This window comes from Sceloporus undulatus, chromosome 1, assembly GCF_019175285.1.
Source record: "Sceloporus undulatus isolate JIND9_A2432 ecotype Alabama chromosome 1, SceUnd_v1.1, whole genome shotgun sequence".
Taxonomy (NCBI): Eukaryota; Metazoa; Chordata; class Lepidosauria; order Squamata; family Phrynosomatidae; genus Sceloporus; species Sceloporus undulatus.
In genome coordinates, this window is record NC_056522.1 from 55,352,349 (window position 1) to 55,366,412 (window position 14,064).

A 14,064-nucleotide genomic window follows, 5' to 3' on the forward strand; every position below is an offset into this window, starting at 1 on the left:
AAAGCTAACAAAATGAAATTCAACACGGAGAAATGTAAGGTATTGCACTTAGGGTGGAAAAATAAAATGCACAGATATAGGATGGGAGAAACCTGGCTGAATGGAACTACGTGTGAAAGGGATCTAGGAGTCCAAGTAGACGACAAGTTGAACATGAATCAACAGTGTGATGCGGCAGCTAACAAGGCCAATGCGATTTTAGGCTGCATCAATAAAAGAATAGTGTTTAGATCAAGGGAAGTAATAGTGCCACTCTATTCTGCTCTGGTCAGGCCCCACCTGGAATATTGTGTCCAGTTCTGGGCACCACAATTCAAAAAGGATGTTGAGAAACTGGAGCGTGTCCAAAGGAGGGCGACTAAAATGGTGAAGGGTCTGGAAACCATGTCCTATGAGGAGAGACTTAGGGAGCTGGGGATGTTTAGCCTGGAGAAAAGAAGGTTAAGAGGTGATATGATAGCCCTGTTTAAATATTTGAAGGGATGTCACGTTGAAGAGGGAGCAAGCTTGTTTTCTGCTGCTCCAGAGACTAGGACCCAGAGCAATGGATGCAAGCTACAGGAAAAGAGATTCCACCTCAACATTAGGAGGAACTTCCTGACAGTAAAGGCTGTTTGACACACTCCCTCTGAGTGTAGTGGAGTCTCCTTCCTTGGAGGTCTTTAAGCAGAGGCTGGATGGCCATCTGTCGGGGATGCTTTGATTGTGATTTCCTGCATGGCAGGGAGTTGGACTGGATGGCCCTTGCAGTTTCTTCCAACTCTATGATTCTATGAAAAAGACAAATAGATGGTCACAGAGCAAATCAAACCTGAACTAGAAGCCATGATGACTAAATTAAGGCTGTCATACTTTGGCCATATTATGAGAAGACATGTCTCACTAGAAAAGACAATAATGCTTTGTAAGGTGGAAGGCAATAGGAAAAGGGAAAGACCACACTCCAGATGTATAGATTCAATCAAGGAAGCCACGGCTCTGAATCTGCAAGAACGAAGAACAGTTGTGGAAGACAGGGGGACCTAGAGGACTCGGACTGATAGGTTTGCCATAAGCCAAAATCAATTCGATGGCAGTCAACAACAACAAACCATATAACAGATTGAAAAGGTGGAACATATATTTACTTCCAACAGTTATTTCATTTTTCCTCCATGTTTGTCCAAATGTACAGCATGCCTCTCCAGGACATCATGTCCATCTGTTCTGTACTTCTCAAATCCAAGTCTCAAGGATTGTGAGATAGGTGTGTCAGCCAATACCTAAACCATCTTCCCTTGTTCTGAACTACAACAGCACAACATCAAGCATGTTTTCCCCTTAAGAGAGCTGATACTGACACATTTAAGATGCTCTCGTCCCTCCCATTAAATAATTTCTTTCCTTTATATCATTATGACCTAAATTCATGTGCACACTGCAGGTCCATATAGCTTTATCCAGAAAGGAGAGAAATCATGGAGTATCTGCTCTCAGTTTACCCAAGACAGATGCTGAAATACATTAAAGAAGGATTGTGAAACAAGTGTGTAATGTCCCGATACAATAACCACAGGCTGTCTCTCCTAAGGGCTTTAAGTCCAAGGCCTTTTCACCAGCCACTGCATTTATCTGAAAATAGAACTGAATAGTAAAAACTATTCAGCCACAATATGGAAGGTTTTTTTTAAGGCACTCACTCAGGGTGACTTTTTCCTCTTTGGATTAAGACTTCCATATTCTGTTCAGGACAAAGGAGGTCAAGATCTTGTATCAGTATGCATTAGCCTACATTGTAAAATGACCCCACACTTTAAAAGTTTACAATTATTACTGTTCTGCATCTTATCTTTGCTCATCTGGATTGTGATTTATTTAAAATGCTGCTAGAGATTGATGTATTTCATAAATCTTTTACAGTTATAATATTGTTTTCATATACATTTATATTCTGTTATATTGGAAACTGCTTTGTGGAGATAACTGTCTGGGATATAACTACTATATACAATTTATAAAAATGTATAATGTGACTGGAAAGTTGTAAAAATCACTGCCTTTTATGAGGGGTCAAACACTTATATACCAGTGCTTTGCAAAGTAAGATTTATTCAAGAGTTTTAGGAAAGTCTAACTATACAAAGGATCATGCTGCTCAAAGTAAAATGGATCAAGTCCCATGGTTTTTAATAGTGGTGCACATGTGTGTGCAGCAACGCTGTCAGGGCCAATGGGGTTTGCTATCCATGGATGCTCAAATCCACAGATGGCAATCCTGTGATTGGGGCAGGTGGGTTGTACTTCATTTGTCTTTCAAAATCTACAGAGTCTGGTCCTCATCTACAATGGAAATGTTTAATATATAAGTATGTTGAACTGCATTTGTTCACCCTCCCTTGTTTCTTCCCTTCCCTCTTGTAGTTTTCTTCAGATTGAAGTTCTTGAAGGCAAGACATGTTATTCAGTAAAGATGTATATGTTTACTGATAGTGCTGAATGAAGGAGGAAGCAGAGATCACCTGAGACAGGTAGTTCTGGCTCAAAAGCTGTCAAAACTTCCTAAGAACTCCAAAGTAAAACAATGTTGAAAGAAAGATGTTGGTCAACTCTATATCTTTGCTATAAGCATATGGGATAGATGAGCTACATGAGGCAGGTATAGAACAGTATGCATGAAATGACAAAGGTGTTGAGTAGTGAAAGAAGTATAGAACTGCTTATGGGAACAGGAGTAGCAGTAAATACAGTTGCCCCTTCAAGACCGCGTACTTGAAATGTGGGACTTGGAAACCCACAGAGAGGCAACTACTATTAATTTCAATGGGGTGTATGTCCATGGCGCACGCCCCACATGCACACGCCCCATTCAAGCCTATGGGCTTGAATATGCGCAAGATTTTGAACTCACTGGGGGAATGTCCCGGAACGGATCCCCTGCGAGTTCAAAGGGGCGACTATACACAGAAAAGGCTGAAGGGCAAATGAAGAAAAGACAATACCAAATTAACACAGGAGATCTGGATGCAGATGGATTAAGTTTATGATTTCAATTAATGATGCTAATAAATGGAAAACTTCTCCTAGTAGTAAATGTTCATGTGTTCCAAGGCTCCCCAGAATTTCACTACACATAATGAATAGATCCACAAACAATAAGCTCACATGCTAACAGTAGAAAACATATTAATGGGTAACCTTGTTGGGCATGCAGCAAAATGCAACAAAAATGCACAAAAGTGCAATGCCTTTATTGGCCAATCAAAATGCAGAAAATAAATCATGCAAGCATGTGAAGCTTCACTGGCTTCATCAGGCAAAGATGTTAGAAATCATACAGGACAAAAAAGATGGCAAGGGATAGGCCTAGGCTCTGTCTGAGGCGTTTATCATATGGGAAACTAAGTGCCTAAATCCCATGAAGAACAGGATTTAAATCCTGAAAAAATCGCGCAAAAGCAGGATCATTTTCAGACTCACCGGGGGCACTGAGCATTAATGCAAAAATAACCCACTTAGAAAGTGGACAAATTGGCAGCTTTTTACTTTCGGGATAAAAAGCGGATGATTTTGTCCACTTTCTGTGCAGGTCAATGCTGGATTAATGGTCAATGCCCCCGACACTGTGTGAAAACGATCCTGCTTTTGCAGGGTTTGTCTACTTTATGTGTGTGTTAATGTGCAACGTTGTGTGAAAATTATCCTGGTTTTGCGGCATTTCCCCATTTTAAATCCCCTTTCAGCATGGGATAAACCCTGTATGATAAACTCCTGTGATTATGCCAATTAAATGGCTCTGAAGATTTCAATGCAGGCAAAGGCCACTCCATTTCTTGGCCATGGGGGGACCAGGAACAAAGGGTAATCCAAGGCAGGTAATAAAATTTCAGCACCTTTAGTAATAGAAAAGTAACATCCCTTAAGATCCAGGCTACCCCTGTCCTGTGCAATCTTCTCCTCTGCCTGTACTGAACTCCCTCAATACCATCTTAACTGACAACAGAGCAACATCTCAGACGACATATAGACCTGCAACCCTAATGTTAGTGCCCTTCTTGACCTGTAATGATTTTTAACATCTTTGCCTGATGAAGAAGCCAGTGAAGCTTTGGAAGCTTGCATCACGTATTTTGTGTACTTTTGGTTAGCCGATGAAGGTATTGCTCTTTTGTGGATTTGGAAATTGGTTGTATTTTACCCTAACACCAGCAGTGTCTTTCCTGGGATCTGATTCCACACTTGCTACTGGAGTAGGGATGCAAACCTAACTATGCTATATCTAATGCACACACGTATACCACATTTTCTGGTAGACATTTTTGAAGTCTCTTTGGGAAGAAATGTCCTCACACGCCTATATTAATACTTCTCATCAGTAATAATCACAATCGCAGTATCCACTGCTATTCTAAATCAATCAGCCTGGAATATTCCCACAGTCAACTGAATTAGAACCATGGTTTCATGTTTTAAATACCTCACCTTCTTGGGGGGAAAGGGATGAATAACCCACCATTTCATTAACTATTTAACTTTTGACATCGATACATGCCCTTAGTTACACCCCCCTTGGATTACTGTAATGAACTCATGGGGGGGGGCTGCCTTTGAAGAATGCTTGGAAACTTCAGTTTGTCCAAAGAGCTGCAGCCAGATTGTGAACTGGAGCTGATTAAAAGGAGCACCTGTTACCAGTCCATTTCTAGGCATAATTTTAAAAGCTTATTTTGATCTATAAAGCCCCATACAGCTCAAGGAGGAGGGAGGTCCTTCTCTTGGTCCCACCACCCTCATAGGCTCTTCTGGTGGGAATAAGCACTTCTGGTGGAAATGTTCTGGAACTCTTTTCCTATGGAAGTCAGACTTGCTCCCTCTTTGCTATCCTTCAAAACTGACTGCAAGCACTGTGAAATAAAGTGCTAGATTTTTTTGAGAGGGGGCATTATTTTTGCCTTTCAATATGTATGTTTTAAGCTGTTTTAATTCTACATTGTTGTTGTTGTTGTATACCTTCAAGACATTTCCAATTTATGGCAACTCTAATGTGAAACCATCACAGGGTTGTCTGGGGCTGAGTGAGTGTTACTTTCCCAAAGTTACCCAGCCAGTTTCCATGGCCTAGCAGGGAATCGAACCCCAGTCACCAGTCCTAGTCCTGTGCTCAAATCACTATGCCGCTGCTGTTGCTGTTGTGTGCCTTCAAGTCATTCCCGACTTTTGGCCACCCTAAAGCGAACTTATTATGGACTTTTCTTGGCATGATTTGTTCAAATGAGGTTTGCCATTGCCTTGTCCTGAGGCTAAGAGAATGCAACTTGACCAAGGTCACCCAGTAGGTTTTATGGCTGAGATGGAATCAAACCCTGGTCTCCAGAGTCAAAGTCCAACACTCAAATCACAACACTGCACTAGCAACGATGGGGCTCGACAGGCCGCCTCAAGGGGTGGTCTGGAGCCATCCATTTTCCCTCCAGAGGGAGCCCACAGCAACCAAACCATGCCGGCTCCCTCAGCACCAAAAGGAACCCACTAAAAGCAGGTTTTTTGGTGCACCACCATCAGTGCTCATTACAAACTGTGTCACGTCAATGACACAAGCGCGGCACCCCAACATGCAAACGCAGCACTGTGCTTGCATCATCATGGCAGCCCCCTGTATGGATGAGAGGCCACCATGATAGCAGCATCCATACAGACTAGGGTTCGGGGGCGTGCGGTTGCTGCGCACTCCCGAACCCTAAAATCAGCGTGAACACGTCCCTTCCCACCCGTCTGTCTTAGGCCTATGCCACACTGGCTCTCTTTAATTCCATAGTTACATTTTAATTTATTTTTGTACGTTTTTATCTTTCTATACTTGTTTTAAACTGCTGCAAACCACGCTGAGTCCCAGTTCTGCCCAAAAAGCAAATAGACAACAAGTCACTCTCTCAGCCTCAGAGGATGACAATGGCAAACCCTCTCTGAAGGAAACTGCCAAGGAAACCCCATGGTAGGGTTGCCTTAGGATCACCATAAGTCAGAAACAACTTGAAAACACAAAACAACAACATGTATAGGCCCCTTTCAAGACTACCACACCCCTTATTTCTTAGGTCTTCATTTTTGCAGGACCATATTTATTTATTTATTTATGGGATTTACATCCAACCTTTCTCCCAAAATGGGATTTACCTTCTTGGTTTTACTTTCTCTTCAAGGTTTGTTCACAGTTCCATACTTTATCACTCATATTAACTTGTTGCAGATTTAATTTAAAAAAAGAGAATACATCAGTATGCTTACTTACAGCAAGCTTGGAGCTGATCCCTGCAATAGACATTCACAGGGAGAGGGGGAGGAGATGTCAAAATTTCTTTGAATCTCGGCAGTGAAGGAAAGTGTAGTGTACCACACAATATGTAACCAAATACTGATGCCACATCTATTGTGTAGCCCATGACTTCTTTTCCTCTCTCCCTGTCTTGGGCGCCTTTTTGTCGGCAAGAAGAAACACTACCACTGCCTCACAACAGAATGTCTACACCAAATCGGTACAGGGTTCAGTTTCCTTTTCATAATGCAGACACTTAAACAACGGGTCCCCTTTTTACTCCAAACTGATACATCTACAATCATTATTACAATTATCCCTGGTTGGAGACTCCACCGTACATGGAAACCCCCAGTTTCCACATACATTTCCACAGAAAGGGTGAAAAGGAGCACACCTTACGAAAGTCTCTTCAGAGATAACTTAATCTGTGCAAGAGATAAAAGGCTGTGATCCTTGTAGTTTTGGTTGTCTGCAAAGTGGCTCTTCTGATTTGTTAAGAACCATGAGCCAGCATAAGAGCCAGGATGGTGAGTGGTGTGAGTATCGGACTAGGACTCTGGAGAGCAGGGTTCAAGTCCCCGCTTGGCCAGGAAAGCCCACTAGGCATCTTAGGCACATCACATTCTCTCAGCCTCAGAGGATGGCCATGACAAACCTCTGAACAACTCTTGCCAAGAAAACCCTGTAATAGGTTTGCCTTAGGATGGCCATAAGGATGGCCAACCACTTGCAAGCATGCAGCAACAGCAACACAAACCTGCCAGCATGGTAGTGATGTGAACATTGGATTAGGATTCTGGAGAGCAGGGTTCAATTCCCAGTTTGGCCATGAAAACCCACTGGGTGACCCTGGGCAAGTCCCACTCTCTCAGCCTCAGGGGAAGGCAATGACAAAAAATCTCCTCAGGACAAACCTGGCCAAGAAAATGCCAGGACAGGGTTGCCTGAGGGTAACAATGAAGGCCCCCCACAACCACACAGGCCAGAGAAGGTTAAGAGGGGATATGATCGCCCTGTTTAAATACTTGAAGGGATGTCATATTGAGGAGGGAGCAAGCTTGTTTTCTGCTGCTCAAGAGACTAGGAGCCGGAGCAATGGATGCAAGCTCCAGGAACAGAGATTCCACCTTAACATTAGGAGGAACTTCCTGACAGTGAGGGCTGTTTGACAGTGGAACACACCATAGTTTTTTGTGGGTTTTTTGGGCTTTGTGGCCTAGTTCTAGAAGAGTTTATTCCTGACGTTTTGCCAGTGTTTGTGGCTGGCACCTTCATAGAACGGGAGTGGGACACAGTTCCTGGGAGAGTAGTGGACTCTCCTTCTTTGGAGGCCTTGAAACAAAAGCTGGATGGCCATCTGTCATGGATGCTTTGATTGAGAGTTCCTGCATGGCAGAAGGGGGTTGGACTGGATGGCCCTTGCAGTCTCTTCCAAGTCTATGGAGTTTATCACACAAAGGAGATCAGGAGTTTATTCCAAGAACATCCTGGAAAAACTGTGTAATTACGCAAAACGATTTCACACAATGCTGCACAAAACCCGCCATTAAAGTGGCTGCAGAGAAGCATTGGGGGCATCTTTTTAATTTTGGGGATTTCAGTGATAATGCATTTCCGATATCACTTTAGTTGTGCAATTGCGTGTGATAATCATTTGTGCAATTACTTGCCAGTTTTGCTTTTGTTGTGGGACGCTTTCAATGCCATTTAAGCTCTCTTTAATTTTTGTGAGAAGCTCCTCTGGTTCGATGAGATGAGCCCCAGCTAAGCCCCTCTACCCCAGCCGAGGAGGAGGGCACTGGCAGGAGACTGAGACATGATGAGAGCAAAGCAAATGCAAGGAAAGGGCATTGCTAAGGGTCCTGTATGGTCCTAAGGAGGATGCCACTCTCCTGGGGCCAGGTGTCTGAGTGTGAGGGGGGGGGGGTCTCCTGGCTCACCTCCTCCCGGGGCCCCTCCGCCGCTGGGCCCCCTGCTGCTGCTGCTGCTGCTGCCTGTGCCGCGTCCTGCTCCTCTTCCTCGTCCTGCTCCTCCTCCTCCTCTTCTTCTTCTTCGGGGGGCGCCGAGGGGCTGCTGCCGCTGCCGCTGGCCCTTGCTGAGGCCGAGGCCGCCGCCGAGGCCGAGGCCGGGGGGGACATGGCGGACACCCGGGGCCTCCCCCAGCATCCTCAGCCCCAGCCCCCCGCTCCCAGGGAGCCCGGCAGCAGGGATGGCCCAGCCCCGGAGGAAGAAGCAGGGAGGGCGGCCAAGGAAGCGCTCAGGTGGGAAGAGCAAGGGCAGGAGGAGGGAGCTGAGGAGGAGGCGCCCCTCTCCTCCTCCTCCTCCTTCCTCTCTGGCAGGAGGCAGCGAAGGAAGGAGGGTGACCTTGAGGCTGCAGAGCTCCCTCCTCAGGAACCCCCTCCAGCCCCCCTTCTCTCTCTCTGGCACCCTTTGTTTGCCCGGCTCCTCTCGCCCAGACCCCCCTCTTCTTCCTCCTCTCCTCTTTCTCCTCTTCTTCTCCCAATTGTGCCTCTTCCTTCGCCTATTGCTCCTCTCCCTCCTCTTCCTCCTCCTCTTCCTCCTCTTCTTCCTCCTCTTCTCCCTTCTCCTCCTTTTTCCTCCTCCTCTTCTTCCTCCTCCTCTTCTTCCTCTTCCTCTTCCTCCTCTTCCTCTTCTTCCTCCTCTTCCTCTTCTTCTCCTCTTTCCCTTCTTCCTCCTGCTGCTGCTGCCCCTCACAGCCCGGGCCCCACAGCCATTCCCTCCCTCCGATGAGGGGAAGGTGCTGCTCTCCTGTCCAGACACTAATCCTGGGGTTGGTGGTAATAAATAAATAAAGAAAGAAGAAGATTGGGAAGAATAAGGTGGGTGATGCTGCTTGTCCTCTTCAGTCCATCAGGAGGGCCAGGAGATCCAGTTTCTCTTCCTAAAGAAGCATCTTGGGAAGAAGATGGGAATACAAAGGCCCAGTTGAAGGGAACACTGGCACTGCCTTCAAACAACCCACCCTCAATTTGCTTCAGTGTAAACAGTTTCCTGCAGGAGTCTCTCAAAATAACTTGAGAGCTCACATTGTTCCCTTGTAGTTCCCACTGGTAAATGAATCGGTTCAATTGGAAGAGTTTTCAGATTGTTAATTTCCGCTTCCCGACCCGGTGACCCCTTATCACAACATAGTAAATCAATTCCAAATTTCCGATCCTCACCCCATTTACACTAACACTGGATTGATTCTTGAAATCAATTCCAATCCACACTTCCACATAATCGATTTATCCAAAAAGACACAGAAAAAATCAGCATCAAAAAGACGTGGGTTAAGTGGGTCTAGTGCATGGTCCTCCTCTCCAAATCACTTCAGCAATTTGGTTCAAGTGTGAACTAGGGTCATTTAAACCGCTTCAAACTGATTTGCAAACCGGTTTAAAATGTTGTGGGATTGAGGCCTAAGATTCATGCTTGCCTGCCCTTGCCAAAAATACTTATTTTTTTCTTTCAAATACAGTGTAAACATTGAAGCCGGCAAACCACGCTTAACCAGCACGCCTCCGGTCCAGCGGAATGATCTCATCTAATAAATCAAAGTATCTGACTCGCTGCAGACAAAGTTGCTGTCAAGGAGATGAGAGGATGAGTCTCAAAGGGTCCATTAGCGGCCAAAATGAATAGCCACATTGCTCAGGTGTGTAAATGTACACACAGGAATCAGCTACAGCTCCAAAAAATGTCCGTGAGGCAGAGAAGAGAGAGAGAGTGCATTTTAGAGGGACTTCGGGAGATTTTCTTAGAACAAGTCATTCCACAAGAGCCTAGTTGGCGAGCTCCAACTGCCTTCCTCGAAGAGGACCAGCCCTCCCTTCAGCCACCATCTGGGAGAGAGAGGCAGGCAAGCTCCACCAGGCCTGCCTGGAAGAAGCAGAGCCCTCCCTCCGGTCCATCTGCCTTGGTCCAGGCCTCAGAGGGAGAGAAGAATGCTGGACCTGATCCCCTCCCCCCTCACCATTCCCTTCTCCTTTTGTGTCGTGTCTTTTAGATTGTAAGCCTGCGGGCAGGGAACTGTCTGGTTAAAAAAATAATAAATGTAAGCCGCCCTGAGAGCCATTAGGGCTGAAGGGCGGGGTATAAATACCTAAATAAATAAATAAATAAATAGTAGAAGAACTCAGTGGAACAGAATGTCTTGAAATTCAGACATAGCTGTGCTATTATGGAATGTCAGTATGCAAAGGGATCTTGTTGCCCCTTTGAAACTGTGAGGCTGCATCCACACTGGAGAAATAACCTGTTTTGGCACTGCTTTAACTGCCCTGGCTCAAGGCTATGGAATTCTGGGAGTTGGAGTTTGTTGTGGTCTGGCTCCGCTCTGGGCCCACAACAAACTCCAACTCCCAGAATTCCATAGCTTTGAGCCAGGGCAGTTAAAGTGGTGCCAAACTCAATTATTTCTCCAGTGTGGATGCAGCCCTAGAAAGAGGTTGTACCATAAACTTTTATAAGGATGTGAGGGAGTAGACCAAATTGTCAAAAGCTTGTGCTACAACTTGTTTCATACACAAGTAGGTCCAAAACACACTGCAGAAATAATCCAGTTTGGCACCACTTTAACTGTCTTGGCTCAGTGGTAGGAAATCCTGGGAACTGTAGTTTGTTGTATCCCCAAAGCTCTCTGACAGAGTAGGCTAAATGTTTCACCAAAATACAATTCACAGAATTCCCTAGCATTGAGCCAGGGCAGTAAAGCAGTCTAAAACTGGAGTCTTTCTGCAGTGTGTTTTAGACTCTAGTCTCACAGGTGCAGCAGGATTTCTTTCCATGCAATTGCCTAAAGTCCCTCAGAAATGCACTCTTTCTTCCAGGCCTGCGAACTTCCAATTTTTGAAATGATTTGGTGAGTCTGATGTGTCTTTATAGTTTCAGAATAAAATCACGGGAGCAGATGAAGAAATCCATCAGCACCTTGGAGAGTAACTTGATTGTTTTTGTATGAGCTGTCATGCATATCAATTCACTTCTTCAGATGAAACTTCACTTTCAAAGAAACAAGAATCTCATAGCTGGTATTCTTCATGGTGTCTCCAGATATATATCTGTGTTAATGTCTATTGCTTAGCTACTAATTGAAATGGTCAGGGCCCACGTCCTGCTCTAGTTGCCCTTTGATTTCAAGTCCTTTCCGACTTAGGGTCATCATGGGATTTCCTTTGGCAGAATTTGTTCAGAGGGTGTTTGACCTTACCTTTCTCTGAGGCTGAGAGAGTGTGACTTGCCCAAGGTCACTTAGTGGGTTTCCATGGCTGAGAGTGGATCTGAACCTTAGTCCCCAGAGTTGATGTCTAATTGTTCTTTCAAAAATAAAAGTTGGTAATGAATGGTTTGTTTCATATATAAATACTTTCTGCAAGTTGTTATGTATAAAAGATAGAATCGCAGCTTTCAATTAAAGAATTAGAATGATCCTAGCTCTCATAGTTGCAGAAGTCTAAAAATATGAATGTGGAACAGAAAGTCAGAGTTAAGGTGTTGTTGTTTTTAAAGCCCAACAGTTTAATATTATAAATCATGATATACTGAGATTGTGTTGGAGTGTGGAAACCTAGCCCTAAATTCCCGTTCAGCCACAAAACTTACTGTGTGACAGTGTGGTAGTCACTATCTCTCAGTGTAACCTATCTCACAGGTTTACAGGGATGACAGAATGGGAAGGAGAAAATAGAGGATTGGCAAAGTGTGACTACAGCTAAACTATATTACTTTTTTCAAAATCCCTAGTTGTTGAAGAGGGAAAATGTGCACAGAGGAAAACCGCATCAAGGAAGTCACATTCCTGAGTTTTCAAAATCTGAGCAGGGCTGCTGATAACAGGGTGACTTGGAGGTCTCTCATTCATAGAGTCAACCATAAGTCTAAGTCGATGTGACAGCAGTTAACAACAACAAAAGATCAGTCATGGCAATGAAGGAAAAGTGGAAGGTGGTGAAAGTTGGCTCTTCACTGACCTAAACTGGAGTGTTTTAACATACACCATATCATTTGCTGGCACAATATTGCCTCATCTAGTGACTCTGAATGGGGTCTAAGGAAATTTAGGAGTCCAGCTTAGTCACATTCTTTCACTAGTATTAATGAACATTAACATGTCAACCACATCCACTGACTAACCTTTTACTGGTGGCATCATATCCTCAAGGTGTTTGAAGCTGTTTGTGCAGTGGATTAAACATGAATTTGCACTGCAGAAATATCATAGTTTGACACCACTTTAACTTCCATGGCTCGATGATATGGAATTCTGGGATTTGTTGGTTTTTTGTTTACCATTCTCTGTCAGAGCACTCTGGTGCCACTACAGATTTAAGGACTGAGCCATAGCAGTTCAAGCAGCATCAAACTGCATTATTTCTGCAGTGCAAATTCAGCCTTAATCAAAATCCTAAACTCCTCAGTTTGCATAGCTGAAGCACAGTATTGTGCACTAGGGATATTTAGAACTGGCCCAGGAAGCTTTTCGATTTATCTATCCATTCTTAATGAAGTTAGAAATTTATCCAGTTTAGTAAGTGTTGAAAGGCACTCAGCGAGCTAGTGGGGAACAGCAGAGGACAACTATCAGTAGTGCTGTGGCTAATGATACAACTGGACTCAAGCCAAAAGGTCATTCAGCTGTTGATGTATTCAAAGGTGAAAGGAAAGTCTGAAGCTGCACAAGACATATTATAGGAAGATGCAATGCGAGAAGCATGAATCGAAGGAAGCTAGACATTGTGAGAAAAAGAAGAAAGAGAGAAAAATAAAGGGAATAGAGAAACATTGCAGTACTCAGGGTGAGTGAACTAAAATAGACGGGAATGGAGCATTTTGAGTCAGATAATTAAACAGTTTTTTACTTAGGAAATTAAGATCTAAGAAGAAATGGAGTGGCATGAATAATGAGGAGAGATGTAGCAAAAATAGGCAAAAGGTATAGTGCAAATCTTGACCAAATCATATCAATAAGGCTTCAGGAAAAACCCATCAATACTACCATAATGCAAATTTATGCTCCAACTATGGAGGCAGAAGAGGAAGAAACTGGAAGATTCTATACTGGAATCCAGGAGGAAATTGATCACACATCAAAACAAGACACGTTGGTTAATAACACAGGTAATTAGAACACAAAACTAGGAAACAGAGCAGAACCAAACATTGTTGGAGAATTTGACCTAGGATCAAAAAATGAAGCAGTAGAGTTACTAATTGAATTTTGTGAACTGAACCGTTTGTTCATCTCAAACACACTCTTCAGGCAACCAAAGAGGCAACTGTATATATGGACATCAACTCATGGCCAATACAGAAATCAAATAGACTATATAATTGGAAGCAGAAGATGGAGAAACTCCATCCTCTCTTCAAAAGCAAGACCAGGAGCATGGCACAGACCATGAATTGCTATCATAAAAAATTAGAAGTTAAGCTTTGTATTTCCAATTTATATATATTGTTGTGAAAGACATGCAGTGGGAGGGAAAGGATAAGAAGAGAATGATCCCATTTGAAATGCCTGAAGAAAGTTTTATGAATAACGTGGGCTGCCAAAAAGACAAATAAATGAGTCCTAGAGACAATGAAGCCAGGATTCTTCCTAGAAGACATGATTACTACATTGAAACTGTTGTACTTTGGCCATATCACAAGCAGACATGACTCACTACAAAAGACAATAATGCTTGGCAAGGTAGCAGGCAGCAGGAAAAGAGGAAGATCACAGTGCTGGTGAATAGACTCAATCAAGGAACCCACAACCTGAAGACCTG

The 14,064-nt window shown here is 43.8% G+C and overlaps 1 protein-coding gene across 6 annotated transcripts in view; it reads right to left on the reverse strand.

The window, feature by feature from the left end:
• Positions 1-8,687, reverse strand: part of TMEM151B (transmembrane protein 151B) — a 34,647-nt gene extending 25,960 nt beyond the window's left edge. For 4 of the 6 annotated variants that reach the window (XR_006101438.1, XR_006101436.1, XR_006101437.1 and 1 more), the window contains exon 1: positions 8,233-8,686. Coding sequence is in view for 1 of the 6 variants with exons in the window: in XM_042445760.1 (XP_042301694.1) it covers positions 8,233-8,430 (198 nt within the window). In the remaining 5 variants the exon portion in view is untranslated. Of the gene's footprint in view, positions 1-8,232 lie in introns of all 6 variants that reach the window. The other 2 variants (XR_006101439.1, XR_006101440.1) reach the window with 1 other exon arrangement.
• Positions 8,688-14,064: the final 5,377 nt, after the last annotated feature.